At 34.5% G+C, this 18,243-nt stretch overlaps 1 protein-coding gene across 1 annotated transcript in view; it reads left to right on the top strand.

Annotated features, from left to right (window-relative positions):
- Nucleotides 1-18,243, top strand: part of LOC107709709 (regulating synaptic membrane exocytosis protein 2-like) — a 171,978-nt gene that overhangs the window by 90,789 nt on the left and 62,946 nt on the right. The window contains exons 11-20 of the mRNA XM_016514305.1: nt 3,386-3,505; nt 5,989-6,088; nt 6,723-6,846; nt 8,748-8,794; nt 10,007-10,119; nt 12,148-12,195; nt 13,771-13,901; nt 14,860-15,052; nt 15,479-15,632; nt 16,723-16,749. Coding sequence (XP_016369791.1) covers nt 3,386-3,505; nt 5,989-6,088; nt 6,723-6,846; nt 8,748-8,794; nt 10,007-10,119; nt 12,148-12,195; nt 13,771-13,901; nt 14,860-15,052; nt 15,479-15,632; nt 16,723-16,749 — 1,057 coding nt within the window. The remainder of the gene's footprint in view (nt 1-3,385; nt 3,506-5,988; nt 6,089-6,722; nt 6,847-8,747; nt 8,795-10,006; nt 10,120-12,147; nt 12,196-13,770; nt 13,902-14,859; nt 15,053-15,478; nt 15,633-16,722; nt 16,750-18,243) is intronic.

Raw genomic sequence — 18,243 nt, forward strand, 5'->3', positions numbered from 1 at the left:
AAAGTGTAATAATTTAAAGTGTAATAATATTTCACAATATTACTGATTTCACTCTATTTTTTATCAAATAAATGCAGTCTTGGCGAGAATAAGAGACGACTTTCAGAAACTTTTGAACAGTAGTATATATGGTTGATTTTTGTGTGAAACTGACCGAAATTTAAGTTACATTCACATTTATTCTCCTTTAAATCTCTTACATTTAGTTTGCACTTTAACATATTTAATTCTGCATCTCACGTTTGGTCATGTGGCTCGCAAAAACCAATGCTGTTCAGCATCATCAGTGTCAAAATATGCTTTCAGTGTATGGAAAAGAGCAGCATAAACGTTCTCCTTTTGTGTTCCATGGAAGAAAGCAAGTCATACGGGTTTGGAACTATCCCTTTTTTTTCAGTTTTAAAAAACAAGTTTTCCTGTTTTAAATTTCTGTTCTTCTGTGGCAGTAGCTGGGGAGCCTCTTGCTTGCTCTGTTATCGTTTGCTGCTTAGCCGCAGCTGCCGTAGTTGACATAGCAGCGAATCACTCCATCATGTGACTGTGTGTTTTGTCATGGCACTTAGAGAATGTGGGTTCCCCTGTCAGATGCATGCCCTCTCAGCCTTGTGTCTTATTGCCGTGTTAGTGGCCCCGTCAGCCGCGGTAGGGCCCCAGACCCCCTCACTGGTTTGAATCCTCACTCCTTCCCCCCTCTCCCACTACACACACTCCAGGAGACTCGCTCCGAAACACACACGCTCACCCGCTCAGAGACGGCCAGCTAGGATTCGTTTTGCCACAAAGTTTGTTTTTCTTTTTTCCGTTTCCACTGTCATATTCCTTTGCTCTCCATGTTATGGATCACTGGTTTCCACCATTTGTGTTCGTGAGCCTTTCCATGCTGTTCTCCTCACTTTCAGTTTGAACATCGTCTGTTTCTTCTTCCATTATTCGGGCTTGTGTTTGCTGGATGTGGTGTTGGGGTTCGGCTGTGGTGATAGAGGCGGGATCTGTAGCCATTGGGGGGCTTTTCTCTGCATGTGATGGGTGCATGTCACTCCCAGCAAGAAGATCACACAAACTCTACGCCACCTAGAGCCTCTTTAGCTAAAAAAGAAAAGAAAAAGATATTTATGAAGCATTTATGAATGTTCTGGATTCAGTACATGTTAAGCTCTCCTAAACTACAACAGAAAATAATTTTGGCCATTTTGTGAGAATACACTAACATTCAAAATGTTGGGGTCAGTAAAAAGAGTTTTTAAAGAAATTAATACTTTTATTCACCAAGGATACATTAAATTGATCAAAAGTGACAGTTAAGACATTTATAATGTTATAAAAAAAAAAAATGCTGTTCTTTTGAACTTTCGTGAAGAATCATGGTTTCCGCAAAAATATTAAGCGACTGTTTTCAACTTTGTTAATATTAAGAAATCTTCTTGAGCAGCAAATCAGCATATTAGATTGATTTCTGAAGGATCATGTGACACTGAAAACTGAAGTAATGATGCTGAAAATCCATCTATGCATCACAGGAATTTTTTGGGTAACACTTTACAATAAGGTTCATTAGTTAACAGTAGTTAGTTAACATGAACTAAGCTTGAACAATACTTCTACAGCATTTATTGACATTAGTTAATGTTAATTTCATTTTTTTTTTTTTTTTCATTATTAAAATCAAAATTTGTATTTGTTAACATTAGTTAATGCACTGTGAATTAACATGAACTAACAATGAATAACTGTATTTTCATTAATTAAGATTAACAAAGATTAATAAATACTTTAACAAATGTATTGTTCATTGTTAGTTCATGTTAGTTAATACATTAACAAATGTTAACAAATGACACCTTATTGTAAAGTATTACCCATTTTTGTTTTTCGAATTTGCTAATTAAACAAGAAAATACTGTTAGAGGTAGTTTTACAAGAAAATACTGTTTCTTTCTACTTCAAAATTTCATGTTTATTTCAGTGTTTTACTTGCAATTTCTTTAAAATTATTTGTGTAATCGACTGCAATTTTCAGTGCAGGTACTTTAGATTGTAATAATATTTCACAGTAATACTGTTTTTATTGTATTTTTGATCAAATAAATGCAGTCTTGGTGAGTCAAAAACATTGAAAAACTTTACAGACCCCAAACCTGTATGTACAAATGATAAGAAATGGAAATTTATGGGGCATGGCATTACACCATTACTGTTTATGAAGTATAACCACTTTAAACATTATATACTGTATCTGTTCAGTGTGATATAATTACTAACTTAATGTGCAAGTCTCTGGTGGTTTTTTTTGCATTACAATTTAAAACCACTTTTGCAGTATATGTGCAAATTTGTGTATTTTCACATGACGCAAACAGTGTCCATAGGAATAACGTCAGTAACATGTAAGCAGAACTTCATTCATGCAGAAATGTCATTTCACCAATAAAATGACAATTTAGACAACTTTATAGCTCAGAAAACAGCCAATTTGTATGAAATAAGTCATATAAGCACTTTAGCAAAAACGCAAGCTTCACATTTCTGCTTTTAAACCATCTGGAATGCCTTGCCCCATAGACCTCCATTATATTTTTCTATTGTAAGCAGTTTTTGTATGTTTTACCAACTGAGGGACGATTCCTTTTTTCTTTTTCTTTTTTGACAGCATGTCGTAGATTTTGTCCATATAGCTTAACTTGTATTGAACCCAGATCACTACTATAAATCTTTCTCTGATTTCATATCTGAAATTGAGCATTTATATATTGTATTATAATAGAGACGTTCATTAAATGTAAAAAAAAATATATGCATTTTTAGACACATTTTCTGCAGCTAAATCCTTAAATGGATAGTTTATCAAAAAATAAAAATTCTGTCATCATTTACTCGCCCTCTAGATTTGAGAGCACAAGAATTTCAGCTTCCAATAATGACTGACATTTCAGTTGGTTCCTCATGCTAAGCTATCCCATTACTTCAGAAGACTTGGAATAAAGCACAGAAGTCACTTGGACCATTTTGCTCTCTAGTTTCCGGTTCGACTATTTGACATTGGAGAAACTCATATTGGTCAATTGCTACTTACTATACTCTTTTGTTGTATGGAAAACATCTCCTTATGCAATCCACGGAAAACAGAAAATCATACAGGTTTGGAATGACATGAGGTGCATGAGTAAATGATGACAGAATTTTCATTTTGGGGGAGCTAATCCCTTAAGCCTCTAGGAAACATTATTTGATTTGTCCCAGACGTGTGGCTTGCTCCCATGAAACACCTGCAATCACAACAGAGTTTGTGCGATAAATCAGATGAAATTCATCTCAGCCTTCCCCGCACCAGCACTGGCAGCTTTCTGTGTGTTCTGAAATGATGTTTGTTGTGGTTTTGACCTGACAGCACCCGGTCACATGGCAGCCCTCCAAAGATGGAGATCGACTCATCGGCAGGATTCTGCTCAACAAGCGCATGAAGGACGGCAGCGTTCCCCGTGACTCTGGAGCTCTTCTGGGACTGAAAGTGAGTCACTTGGCCTCCTGTGTGGACATGCTCTTTATGTGATTTTGATATCCCACGTGGTTGTGTAATTCAGTAATGGCAGCAATTCATTTTGAAGGAGAGTTCCTGCTTTAAAGGAATAGTTCACCCAAAAATTAAAATTAGCTGAAATTTGAAAAGATGTAGATGAGCTTGTTTCTTCAACCGGAACAGATTTGGGGAAATTTAGCATTACATCACTTGCTCACCAATGGATCCTCTGCAGTGAATGAGTGCCGTCAGAATGAGAGTCCAAACCGCTGATAAAAACTTCACACTAATCCTCAAATAATCCACACAACTACAGCCCATCGATTAATGTCTTGTGAAGCGAAAAGCTGTTTGTAAAAAAAAAAGAAAAAAAAAGAGCTAAAATGCGAGTCCTACATCCATAATATTGCTTTCTCCAGCCAAAAAGAAAATGTGCAGATCAAGCACTGCTTACAAGTGAAAACAGGCCAAAGCAGCTCTATAAGCAAATATTATGATATTCTCCAAATCTGTTCCAGTGAAGAAACAAACTAATCTACATCTTGAATGTCCTGAAGGTGAGTACATTTTCAACTTATATATATATTATTTTTATTCTAATCCTTTTTATTAGACTATTCCTTTAATACGAACTCTGACAACATTTATGTTGAATACTACAGAAAAAAATATTTCCTACCATTTTTAAAAAACAGAAATATCAATTGTGGGTCTTCTAGAGAAATTAAACATGGCCATGGATTTTAAAGGGTTAAAATCATAAAAGTTAAGTTGATATTTATGTTCAAGTCATAAGTATTCATGTTCATAACCCATTGTACTTAGTATACTGGACAAGACAGTTGTAGAGTGGGATTGTTTATCCATTAGGAATTGATTGAATTGAAAGGAAAAATATTTTCGAAGTGGATCAAATAAAAAAAAAAATATATTGATCAATTATGAACAAAATTTTATTACTTGCAATGATGAGCACTCTAAGTATACAAAGTATACTCTTAAAAATAAAGGTTCAAAAGTTTTTTTTTTCCCTTTTCTTTTTTGGAGCAATGCAATAGATGCATTTTTGTTCCTCAAATAACTTTTCAGTGAACAGTTCTTAAAAGAACATTTGGTTACACTTTATTTCCTTGTTAGTGTAATTATGCATTTAAGTACTCAGTAATATTAATTAACTACATGTACTTACTATATGGTTAGGGTTACTTGCATGTAATTATGCATAACTAATTGTTATAGTAGTAAGTACATGTAACACGTGTAACAAGGACACCTTAAAATAAAGTGTTACTGAACATTTTAATCTGAAGAATCTTTTTATATTTTTAAGGACCTGTGCAATAAAAAGGTTCTATGGATGTTAAAGGTTCTTCATGGAACCATCAATGCCAATAAAGAACCTTTATTTTTTAAGAGTGAATGCTTACTACTTTTAACAAATGTTTACTGAGAAAGTCTAAAAGGTTCATTGTAATTTATTGTTGACATTCAAAGAGCGTCAAAACATCACTGTAAAAAAAATTCCGTAAAATTTACGGTAAAAAACCAGCAGCTGTGGTTGCCGGAATTTTACCTTAAAAAATACGGTAGCAACGTTTTAGGTTTTACGGTTTTAACTTAAATTTACAGTTAAATACCGTAATTTCATTAACTGATATAATGTTAATAACAGTAAAGCTCTTACAGTGGAAGGAAACAGGGCTGTGTGCTTGCAGGGTTTAAAAGCAGAAATGCAAAGCTTGTATTTGTTGTTAAAGCACTTACATGGATTGTTCAGCGGAGTGGAGAGAAACAGAGAATCGTTACTGATAACTAACTTTCTGAATGGCTGACTGTGTGTCAGCTCAGTGCTACCGTGTGCATTATATCCGTTACCAGCAGCAGTTTGTCAAACACACACAAACACAAACACACACACACACACACACACACACTCACAATCGCCCTCGGCTCCATGCCACTCATTATGTAAAGCCATCTTTATCCAGGAGGCAGCTCGTAATCTTCTTTGTATGTTTGCATTGGGCTGCCATTAGTGGGGATTTGATTTGGATTTGTATGATTCTCACAGAGCGATTGGTCATGTGGGGTTTATGGAGCAGACCTCCAGGCCTTTTCCAACAGTCGGTTTTTTCAAAAGCGTGGACAGAAAATAACGTACACACACCCTCGAACTTGTGTAACTTGTGCAGTTTATTTCGAAAGAGATAATCCTTTCTGAACTCTAGTTTAATAAAATCAGTCATGAATAAAAAAAGACAAGAACTGTTAAATATATTCACATAAAATTGAGCTTATGTAGCTAACCTAAACATTAACAACATGAAACCTTCATTATAGAGTCATGAAACCTACAATACCAGTGAAATTTCATTGGCATTTCTTGGTAAAAATGTTGGGACAAAAGCAAAAACTAATATACTATATCGCTAGTTCATTATCTAAACTTTTTTTTTTTTTTTTGTCTTTTGCAGGTGGTTGGGGGAAAGATGACAGAGTCTGGGCGACTTTGTGCATTCATCACCAAAGTAAGGAAAGGGAGTTTAGCGGATACAGTTGGGCATCTCAGACCAGGTACATGCTATGTTTCAGTATTTGATATACCATTCAAAAGTTTGGAGTTGGTAATTGTTTTGAAGTCCCTTATTCTCACTAAGGCTGAATTTATTTGATCAAAAATACAATAAAAACTGTACTATTGTGAAATATTATTACAATCTATAAACATGTTCTTTTTTTAGTTTATTTTGAAATGTTTATTTTGTTTATTTGATTAGTTTATTTTAATTTGAATGTAATTTATTTTTGTTGTGACAACTGAATTTTCAAAATCATTCTAATATGCTGATTTTCTGCTTAACACACATTTCTTCTTATTATTAATAATGTTGAAAGCAGTTGTGCTGCTTAATATTCTTGTGGAAACCATGATATTTTTTTAAGAATCTTTGATAAATAGAATAAGCCAAAAATAACTATTTATAACAAATTTTTATTTTTTTGTAACTATGTAAGTTTAAAGCTACTTTACTATCACTTTTGATCAATTTAATACATTTTTGCTGAATAAAAAGAAAATCTTACTGACCCCAGACTTCTAAATAGTGGACTATTAGTCTGACAGTTTGTTACTGTATTAAATCTGGTATGAATACTAGCATGAGTGTTTGATTTGCAGAGTTTGGTGATTAATTTTCTTGTTTCGTAGGTGACCAGGTCCTAGAGTGGAACGGGCGACAGTTGCAAGGAGCCACATTTAAAGAAGTTTACAATATCATTTTAGAATCAAAGCCAGAGCCTCAGGTGGAACTAGTGGTCTCACGACCCATTGGGTATGACATCCTCTATAGTGTTCTTCAGTGTGACATGAAACTGGTCTTCATGTGAACGTAACAGAAAGTACATTTACAAACATTCAGTTACACTGTGAATACAAAAGATGCAACAAATGCATCTACCATGGAATATTATGCTGATACTGATAAAGAAGCAATTGAAAATCATTAATCATGATGTTATCGTTAACGGATGAAAATCATATTCTGAATCGGTTTGGGTTAAAAAAAAAAAATTGAAATTTTTTTTCCCTCATGAGCTGCAATCAGAAACAAACCTACAGTGCTGATTTGCAAGAAATTTTTTTATGAATTGGTCAAAAAGGCTCACAAATTAGTCTCATGTTTGAATCTGTCTAATGATGCGCTTCCTCAAAAGTATAAAAAAGAATTAATGAAATCACCAGATTTATTAAGTCTGATATGATCCAGAAACATTACATTTGCTGTTGTTCTTATTTGTGTTGTAATTTCATGTGAGTTTCTGAATAGACCTCAACAACATTGTGATTGATATTGGTTTTAATCATAGCACTAACATGCTTGTGACCCTTGTGGTCCATCTGCCTAGAAATTTTATATCATAATAGTTTGTTTTAGCAATACGGTAGATGTTTTTGACTTTCTTTACATAGTATCAAAGGTATTATGTCATGGGAAATCCATTTTCAGATAAAATATACTGTTGAAACATGCTGCTACTTTCAAACTCAAAAGTTCCTATTTAATTCAAAATATTAAAATAATACAAATAATCTGCAAAAATGACTCTTTCCAAACTTTTTTTGTTTTGTTTTGTTTCTTGGTTCATAACATTACTAGTGGACATCGGGGAAAAAATGTCTGACATGAGCACGCTTTAGAGCACCTGCTGCTGGCTCAGATGAGCAAACAAACAAAACCGCTGCCCTCAGTTTAGCCTCCTAATCGTCCTAATTGTAATTAATAAGAGCGTATGACCAAGTGAACTCTTTTTAGATTGTGAGTTTGGGCTGCTGCCACAAACTTCATATCAAGACTAATGTGGTGCTCAGGGTTATTACAGTTTTTTTTTTAATTGCTTAGGCACTAAAAGTAGTACTTGAGGACCACTCAGTGAAACCATTCACTCATATACCTAATCTTTAGACCAAGTCTGCAAAACTACAAGCACATTACGTGCTTTAAACTCAGTTTGCTATTGTAGAACACTTTTTGCAAAACTCTAAACAGTTCTCTACATTACACACATCATTCAGAAGTAACATCTCTTTGGGAAATACTGCCATTTAAATGCCACACTCATTTACTGATGACCTACACCCAGTGATCATGTGTGAAAACAACTTTATTTCTAAAGCAATTTATACGATACAGATTGTTTCACAGCAGCTTCACAATAGTATCAAATTCTGCTGTAAAGCAGCTCTAACAAGTCAATAGTGTCATTACACAGCTCAAGTCAGTGCAGTATTGATTTAGTTCAGTTGCATAACTGTGTAAAATTCATCAGATGTACACACATAGTGTATATAGAGTGTATATGTGCATATGCATGTATGTGCGAGTGCTGTGACACTCCTGTGCACTCCACTGCACTCTGAACAAGCAAGAGACACACGAGAGTAGTGTTTTACATTTTTCACATCTGTGTGTAGTTTTCCGTTTATGCGGCTAATTATTTTATGCTTGTGCATAGTTACTATGCAAGAATACCATTTTTAGAAGAGTTAAAATTGTTTTGAAAGAAGTGTTTTTGCTTTTGCAAAATACTGTGTGTTACGTTTTGCATGTTGTGTGTGTTTTGTGTGTAGAGTTTTGAGAAATGGAGCCATAATCTCAAAAACTGAGTGTAAGCATTTTTTTTTTTAAAACGTAACGTACATGCCATTGATTTCTCTGTGCCACTGTCATTGCAGCGATATCCCCAGGATACCAGAAAGCACACACTCACAACTGGAATCCAGTGAGTACATTTTCTCAGTCTAGTATGTATAAACAATACGATTCTGTGAGACATTAATGATATATCTTTCTTTAGCTGCTTTTTGGTTTACTTGCCAGACTTATATATACAGTGGGTACGGAAAGTATTCAGACCCCCTTCAATTTTTCACTCGTTATATATAATACATTGTTGGGGAGTAACTAGTTACATGTAACAGAGTTATGTAATTTAATTACAGTTACTTATGAAAATGTTAATGATTACAAAGGGGGTTATATCGAAATATTTTCACGCACACACACGTACAGATTGAATTGATTTCTTTCCCAAATTGCATTGACTGCTTTAAAATAGGATACACCAATGTTTCAGGAGTTTAGGACACAGAATAGGACACATGCTTATTCGATAACTGTTTTATTTCCTATTTGGGTTTATGTATATGCTTTATTATTTTTTTTCCAAGGCAGTGTTAGATGCCAGTGTTTCCTTTCATAGCTATGCAAAGATTTGATTTCAAAAACAACATCATAGCTATTAAACTATATCTTGTTATGATTTTAAATTCGTATTTAACCTCAGAATGATCTCAAAGTAAAAAGAGGTGCTGAAGTCTGATTTTGTGGTGGCTGTGCTTTAAAATTACACTTTTCCATGGTTTCCCAGGCAAGGCTTAAGCCTAGTCCCAGACTAAAATGTAAGTCTGAGCTGTTTCAACTGAAAGAAATTTGCAATGATTGATCTTAAAATATGTCAGTGCCCTTGTTTTGTCTCAAGATGCACACCAGTAATGTTTTTTTTCTTTGGCATGTTTATAAAAATTACTTAAATGTCCTAATTGAACTATGACCTAATCCTGGCTTAGTTAACGCCCTGTCTGTGAAACCAGGTCTTTATCATCTTAATTCAAGTGATGAAGGATTTTGAAAGTCTGACAGTAATCAGCGTTGAGTACTACAGTAATGTTAACCCTGCCTGGTTTAAATGTTTGGAAATATAAGCATTGAAAACATTCAATAGAAATTTAGAAAAGTACTCAAAAAGTAATCAAATGTAATCAGTTACATTACTTTAATAAAGTAATTGAAATAGTTACAATCCTTATTACATTTTAAATAGGGTAACTTCTAATCTGTAACCTATTACATTTCCAAAGTAACCTTCCCAACACTGTGTATATGTGTATATATAGTTTTGTGTTTTTATACTTAACACTGAATCTCTTCTAAGGTTCGAGTTCATTTGAGTCTCAGAAGATGGAGCGCCCCTCCATATCCATCACGTCTCCCATGAGCCACGGAGTGCTGCGGGACGGCCCACAGTACTTATCGGGACAGCTTACAGTAAGTTCACAATAATCACATCCTGTGCAGGCGACAAAATGTGTTTTGCATTATAGAAAGTTAAAACTTAGTCTTTTCCCCATGTCAAATAAGGATTCATATCAGAAACAAGTTTAATTGCAACTGTAAAATTTAGGTCAGTACGTATTTTAGTGAAGAGTAGCTATAAAGTTTGCCAAATTCTAGTGGTTTTCAGGCTTGTGCAATGCAACTACGTTTCCCATCATTCTTTGACATCACAATAATGAAAAATACATAGATAAAACATTGCTTACACATGTAATTTGCGTCATTTGTGCTTTAATTGCTGTACAAGCATTAACAAAACTTCCTGTCTTCATCAGGAAGCGAAAGGGGTGAAAAATGTATGAAATTCCACAACTTTTCCGTTTCATTCTGACTAAAATCACTTAAACCACTTTAAACAGAGATAAAGCGTTGGATCAGTGATCAGGCAAAACTGCCGTAGTCTTCTCAAACCTGATCAGGTTACAGTCAGGCCTCATGCAGCCCAATGTGTGTGTAAAAATACCCAGCATGCTTGTAGAACATGACAAACTCTGGTGTAAGGTGCACAAGCTGGTTGATTTAAGCAAAACAAATGAAGTGCAGGTTTTTCCATAGGTAATACTGTTTGGATGAAAAAATCAATGACTTACACGAATGATTGACCAAAATGGGTTTTCCAGTGGCTGATACCGATATCTAGAAAGCAGGGTGGCTAATGATAGATGGATAGATTGATAGAGGATAGATGGATATATAGATGGATTGATGGATTGATGGGTAGTTTTGGGTAGATAGTTAGACAAATGAATAGACATGAATGGATGGCTGGGTAGTTTTGGGTAGACAGTTAGACAAATGAATAGACATGAATGGATGGATGGGTAGTTTTGGGTAGACAGTTAGACAAATGAATAGACATGAATGGATGGATGGATGGGTAGTTTTGGGTAGACAGTTAGACAAATAGACATGAATGGATGGCTGGGTAGTTTTGGGTAGACAGTTAGACAAATGAATAGACATGAATGGATGGATGGGTAGTTTTGGGTAGACAGTTAGACAAATGAATAGACATGAATGGATAGATGGATGGATGGGTAGTTTTGGGTAGACAGTTAGACAAATGAACAGACATGAATGGATGGATGGATGGGTAGTTTTGGGTAGACAGTTAGACAAATGAATAGACATGAATGGATGGATGGGAAGTTTTGGGTAGACAGTTAGAGAAATGAATAGACATGGATGGATGGATGGATGGGTAGTTTTGGGTAGACAGTTAGACAAATGAATAGACATGAATGGATGGATGGATGGGTAGTTTTGGGTAGACAGTTAGACAAATGAATAGACATGGATGGGTAGTTTTTGGTAGACAGACAAATGAATAGACATGGATGGGTAGTTTTGGGTCAATGCCACTAATCTCAAAATGAATGGTGTATTATTAAGATTAATAAAAATGTGTTGTTTCATATTCTTGTTCTGTATCTCACTGAATTCAATCATTTCTAATACTCTATGGTGTGTGCGTGTGTTTGTGTGTTAAATAACAATCTTGTTACTTTGTATTTTGCTGAATGGGAGATTCAATGTAAACAGTGATGTTTCTTGTGAAGAGATGCCCATTGAGACTTTTTAGTAGAAAATACATGACATTTCAGTCTTTTCATGGAACTAAAGAAACCGTTTAGAGGGTTGTGGGCCTCACTTGGGGAAACGCTGCTCTAGAAAATGCACAGGAAATATTCAGTCCTTAAATGAGTCCTGAGCATTAAACCTCATCACTGATTTCCCAATCTCTGAACAAGAGATTGCAGTTAATTGCATTACAGTGAAAATAGTAAATGAAATCAAAATATTCCAATGCAGTATCTTCAAATGTCTGACAGTCATTGTCTTTAGATTGAATCTCCTTTCGGCTTTCTTTGTGTTTCATTAACAACTGGTATTGTCATTTCAGATTAGTTTTATTGCATTTCTCTTCATTGTTGTTTTTCATTCACTTTACTTACCCAGAGCCAAAGCCTTAGTAGAAGAATTGAGCCTTTTAACCCTAAAGTTCAGGTAATCGTTGCTGTCTACTAAATACACTTCTCTTCTATTGCTTTAATTCATTGGATAATGCACAGTTGAAAAATGACTGCATTTCCAGCTATTTATTATCTCAGTTTGCGTTTTCGAAGAGCTCGTTACCTATTCATTGCTATTGCTGTTTTAAGCATATTTTATCTGATTGTATAGCATAAATCATATGCATGCAATGAATTAGCACAAAAATATTTTAAGAGACCAGCGTTGGCAGATGTGGAGTAATGATGTAACAGCTCAAACCCTGTGAGATGCTCACCTGCGGCATTAACCCGGGCAGGGAGTACTGTGTCTCTTTAAATGTTTTAGTGATGCAGAGTATGTCGGGACATAACATTTGATTCTTTTTCCATGTAACATGAAACTGCATTGAATCCTGATACTCATCTATACCGTTTTAGAAAACTGATTCAGTGTGCTTAATTATTTTGGAGATTCATTCATTTGCTGACTGATTCGAAAACTGTACTTCACATTTGTAATTATACTAATCATGCTAAAAACATTTTTGTTGGGCACTAACATTGCTGGAAGTTTCATGTTGCTGTTAAAAGGATGTTAAAGGTGCTGTTATTGTATGCATAAAACATCACTGCTACGTGATATACATTACTAAAATAGGTGTCCTAAAAAAAAGCATAAATGCCTCTGTCACTGAAAAAACAATTTTTTTTTAGCCTGTCATAAATCGAGCCAATCAGAAAGGCTGTCTGCCTCTCAATCATTTTGACATCAAGCTGGCTGGCATGCTTTTGGAGACTGGAATTGGATAAAGGGCTATTTCAGTTTATAAGTCTAGCTCAAGTTTGCAAAATGTCTAATATAATTTTACGGCACCTTTATCAGTCCCTGTTTTACTGGTTTTATTGATTTTCTCACGTGCAGAGATGTGTGAAATAAGCAAATTGTACCCACTTGTACCTGAAGAAACATGGTGTGAATGATTTTAATGTTGTTTATAGCAAAAACTCACGGCAAAAAAACCAAACAATGCATTGTTAATGTTAACATTATACCTATAGCTACACATTTCAGACGTTTTCCCTCAGCAATATTTCAGATTTTCTATTTTGGACAACATTATCGTCCTTAATGCACAGCAACCGCTGGTTCTGTTGGGGATTGTTTAATGGTACAATTTGTTTGACCCAGCTCTCCTTTGTCTTGTTTTTTTTTTTTTTTACTTAAAGTATGGAACGTCCTTCGTTGCATGTTTTAAACATTTGTAGGCAGCCTGAGCCATTTGTAGGCATTTACTTTATAGACAGTTATTTTGCTATTACTACAAGCAAGTATGGGCTCTGGCTTAGAAGATCTAGCGTTTTATTTGTTAAGTTTGTGTTGTTTCTGTGTGTGTTTGACTTGTAAGTATTTTTCTGTCACGTCCATACTTGTCTGAGTACCAAGCTTGGTCTATCATCTTAGCATGTGCAATACTACAATACAATCAAACTCTCTTTTCTTAATGTGTTTAAATGAAGCAGCTTATGATGCGAAGTCTGAGAAGTCCCTTTTCTTCTCAAACAGGCTCTGATGTTTGTCCCCCTGCAGGTCAAACTTTGGTATGACAAAGTCGGCCATCAGCTAATCGTCACCATACTGGGTGCAAAGGACCTGCCTTCAAGGGAAGACGGCCGACCACTCAATCCTTACGTGAAGATCTACTTCCTCCCTGACAGAAGGTGAGATTGGGGCAGTTACTTTTATGCCACTGTGCAAGACAAAACAAACAAAAAATTGGTATGGCCATGTTCAGAATGGCATACTACCTTATTAATCACACTATTTTTGCCGTATGTGATATGTATATTGTGCACAGTATGCAAAGTTTATATATTTCTGACTTATTTGGCAAAAATTTTCAAAAAAGTACACTGAAATACCAGTATAATGTTAGTATTATTTATATTCTGTTACACTTGTTATTAATAATTTGAATTAGATTTTATTTTTATATTTTCAGTTTTCATTTTAATTTGTTTATTTTTATTTTTTTAAATGTTGTTATGTGTCTTTGTAATTTTTTTATTTTGTTTTTTTATTTTGAAAATATTAATATTTCTATTTTTTATTTATTAATTTATTTGTTTGAGTTTTTATTTATTTACAGTTAATAATTTTAATGCTTAAACTACAACTTAAAATTTCAGTTAGTTGCTAAGGCAACATTTCTCATTTTTGTTTAGTTTTTCATCTAGTATTTATATTTTTATTTGATTTCAGCTTTATTTCAATCAATAAAAACAGTAACAGTTAACCGTAATAATCCTATGGGATGCTATGTCCCACAATGCAATTCAATCAATATGAAACTTTTTTTTTTTTTTACTTATATGATTGGACTTCCAAGATTTCAGACACAGATTTTAATACAAAACTGGATACAAATGTAGTTAAAATAACAGATGGCTACTGAATGCCACTCACTGAATTAAACATTGAACATAGTGTGGTAATGTGGCAACAATGTTGCCTACTGCTTTTGAAAAAGTTTATCGTTGCATATGTCCTATTTCAGAAATTGAGTAAGTAGATATTTCGTGTCCCGCTCGTCATTCCCATATTCCCATGGCATTCTTCACCTTGTTGATATCAGTGTTTGTTCCAAGGTTCTTTTACCATGATGGTAAATAAAAACAGTTTGAATCATTGTTTCTCCAGTGACAAAAGCAAAAGAAGAACAAAAACAGTAAAGAAATCACTAGAGCCCAAATGGAACCAGACCTTTATGTATTCCCCCGTCCACCGGCGGGAGTTCAGGGAACGCATGCTGGAGATCACGCTGTGGGACCAGGCCCGGGTGCGAGAGGAGGAGAGTGAGTTCTTGGGAGAGGTGAGGTCAAGATGAATCATGGTCTCAAATATTTAGAGGTTTCGGCGGCTTCTACCACTTTATCACTTTTTTTGTATTTGTGTGCCAACACTGAAACTCTAAAACTGATCTCGCTGCAAAAATAGATCTGACTAGTGACAGTTTGCATCACAAAAATGTTTGCTTAACAACAATAGTAATGCTAAACATCAGAATGATTTTTTGTCATAATTAATATATTTTTAATGCATATGTGTTATTGTTGTAGTCTAATGATCATTTAGTAATGGATCTACAATATTAAGTTGTTAAAGCTGTTGTTGAACCATGCAGAGTCGCATTACAAATCTCACATTTAGAGATTCAGTGACATGCACTGAATTTGTATATGGGATAAACTGGATATGTTGTCAAGCATTTGAATGTGAAGCAAACGTTTGTGTGTAGATCCTCATAGAGCTGGAAACAGCGCTGCTGGATGATGAGCCGCACTGGTATAAGCTACAAACACATGACGTCTCTTCGGTACCCCTACCGAAGAGCTCCCCCTGCCTTCAGAGACGAGCGCTGCATGGAGACAGTCCCACACGCAGACTGCAGAGTATGTCTCTCTCTCTCTCTATCTCCCTCTCGGTCTCACTCGCCCACATCTTTTATGCACACAAAGCAGAAACATATAAGAGAACATTTCAGATAAATGTACTGCTCATATATAACCGTGAAGCATTTTTGTATATAATAATAACTGCTTGCACTGCAGAATGTGGATTTTCCTGTCACATAACAAAACTAAGCATCTTTTCTAAAGTCTTATTCCATTAATGTACTCTACAGTTGTATGCAAGCGCAAATGCCAGCTTTCATTAAACTGGATATGTTATTTGGGCAGTATGCTGAATATTCACAATATATTCCTGATCATTTTGATAGTGATTAAGCAAAGTTGCAAGTATTGCGAGTATAGGAATAGTTCACCCAAAAATGTTGTGTATTGCATTACTTACTCACCAATGCATCCTCTGCAGTGAATGGGTGCCGTCAGAATGAGAGAACACCTATATGATGGATTTGTTTATTATAAACATGCAGTTTTTCACTTCATATGATGTTAATTGATGGACTGGACTCAATTGGTGTCAGTTACTTGTGGATTTTTGTGATGTTTTTATCAGCTGTTTTGGATTCTCATTCTGACGGCACCCATTCACTGCAGAGGATCCATTGGTCAGCAAGTAATGTAATGCTACATTTTTCCAAATCTGTTCCAATGAAGAAGCTAGAAAGAAAGAAAATTTTCTGCAAATTTTAAGGTTTTGGGTGAACTATTTCTTTAGTGATTTTAACATTTTTTCACTAGTTTGCCTAAAGACCATGTGATTAGTTTTGCGATCCTTCCTTCTTTGAACTTGTATGACGACATTTAGACAAAAATGTTGTAAAAATATATATATGATTTGAACTTCAGTAGCAAAAACTGGAAATTTTCAGAATGAAAAAAACAGCTTGTGTTTCTAAAACCACTTTGTGTATACTGTACATATTTGCATAGAGTACTTTGTTTCGGGCCTAATACCACACACATTCATAAGCACTCAGTGATCTAAACTGAAATCTGAAACACTGCAGCTGTTGGTATGAGCGTTTGTGTCCTGCATTCATTGTTTTCTATCTTGACCTGGTTATTTCTGCAGCCAAAGGCCCGTTTGTGTACAGCTCAGGTAATGACCGCTGCATGCTCAGGCTGATCCTCTGGGTTTCACCATGTGTTTTTATACTGGATCCACCCTGCTGTCCCTCTCACTCCCGTCAAAAACAAAACAAACACTGACTGAAGTGGACCATGTCCTCCCACCGCCACATTTTCCCATAGTGCCCTCTGATTCTCCCCAGTGCTGCTGTTTTCCCCTCCTTATTGCAGATAAGTCCGATCTCTTCATATATACTATAGTGAACACAGGCTTCTGTCTACTGTTATGGCTGGATGGTATGAGCAAAAATCATACACAACATTAATAATTTTACATTATGGTAATGGTCACAGCATATGAGTAAAAACAAAACAACAACTAAAAACTAAAACTACAGTTCAAAAAGTTTAGATTTTTTTAATGTTCCTGAAAGAAGCCTCTTATGCTCACCAAGGCTACATTTATTTGATCAAAAAGAAAGTAAAAGCTGTAATATTATGAAACATTATTATAATTTTAATACGTTTTCTATTTATTCCTGTGATCAAAGCTAAATTTGAGAATTGTTACTCCATTCTTCAGTGTCACATGATCCTTCAGAAATCATTCTAATATGCTGATCAAGAAACATTTCTTCTTATTATAATTTTCTTATTATTATGTTGAAAACAGTTGTGCTGGTTAATATTTTTATGAAAAGTGATACTCTTTTTCAGGATTCCTTGATGAATAGAAAGAGAGAAAAAAATATTTTGTAACGATGTAAAGTTTTTACTGTCACTTTTGATCAGTTTAATTAATTCCTGCTGAATAAATAAATAAATAAATAAATAAATAAACTCACTGACCTCAGACTTTTGAGCAAAAGAGTTTATTCATTAATCGTGTTTTTTTTTTGGCATTTTTATTATTTGGAATTTGATGGACACAAATAAAAATTATTCACTACAAATAAATAATATTATCTGTTTATTTCTTATAATTGCAATTTTATTTCTCTTAACAGCAAATTTATATCTCAACTCACTGACCTCAGACTTTTGAACAAAAGAGTTTATTCATTAATCATGTGGGGTTTTTTTTTGGCATTTTTATTATTTGGAATTTGATGGACACAAATAAAAATTATTCACTACAAATAAATAATATTATCTGTTTATTTCTTATAATTGCAATTTTATTTCTCTTAACAGCAAATTTATATCTCATAAAATATATAAAATTATATCTCACAAGGCACATCAGACGGTAAAAACGTATTTCAACTCGTTTTGTCAACTTTTTTTTTTTGGTGCAAATACAGGTGCATCTCAATAAATTAGAATGTCGTGGAAAAGTTCATTTATTTCAGTCAATGTGACTATTTCCTTTTTTTAAATTTTATCTCACAAATGCTTAAATAAACAGGCACATCAGACGGTAAAAACGTATTTCTTTTGTCACTCGTTTTGTCAACTTTTTTTTTTGGTGCAAATACAGGTGCATCTCAATAAATTAGAATGTCGTGGAAAAGTTCATTTATTT

Source organism: Sinocyclocheilus rhinocerous, unplaced genomic scaffold, assembly GCF_001515625.1.
Source record: "Sinocyclocheilus rhinocerous isolate Xijiao unplaced genomic scaffold, SAMN03320098_v1.1 scaffold282, whole genome shotgun sequence".
Taxonomy (NCBI): Eukaryota; Metazoa; Chordata; class Actinopteri; order Cypriniformes; family Cyprinidae; genus Sinocyclocheilus; species Sinocyclocheilus rhinocerous.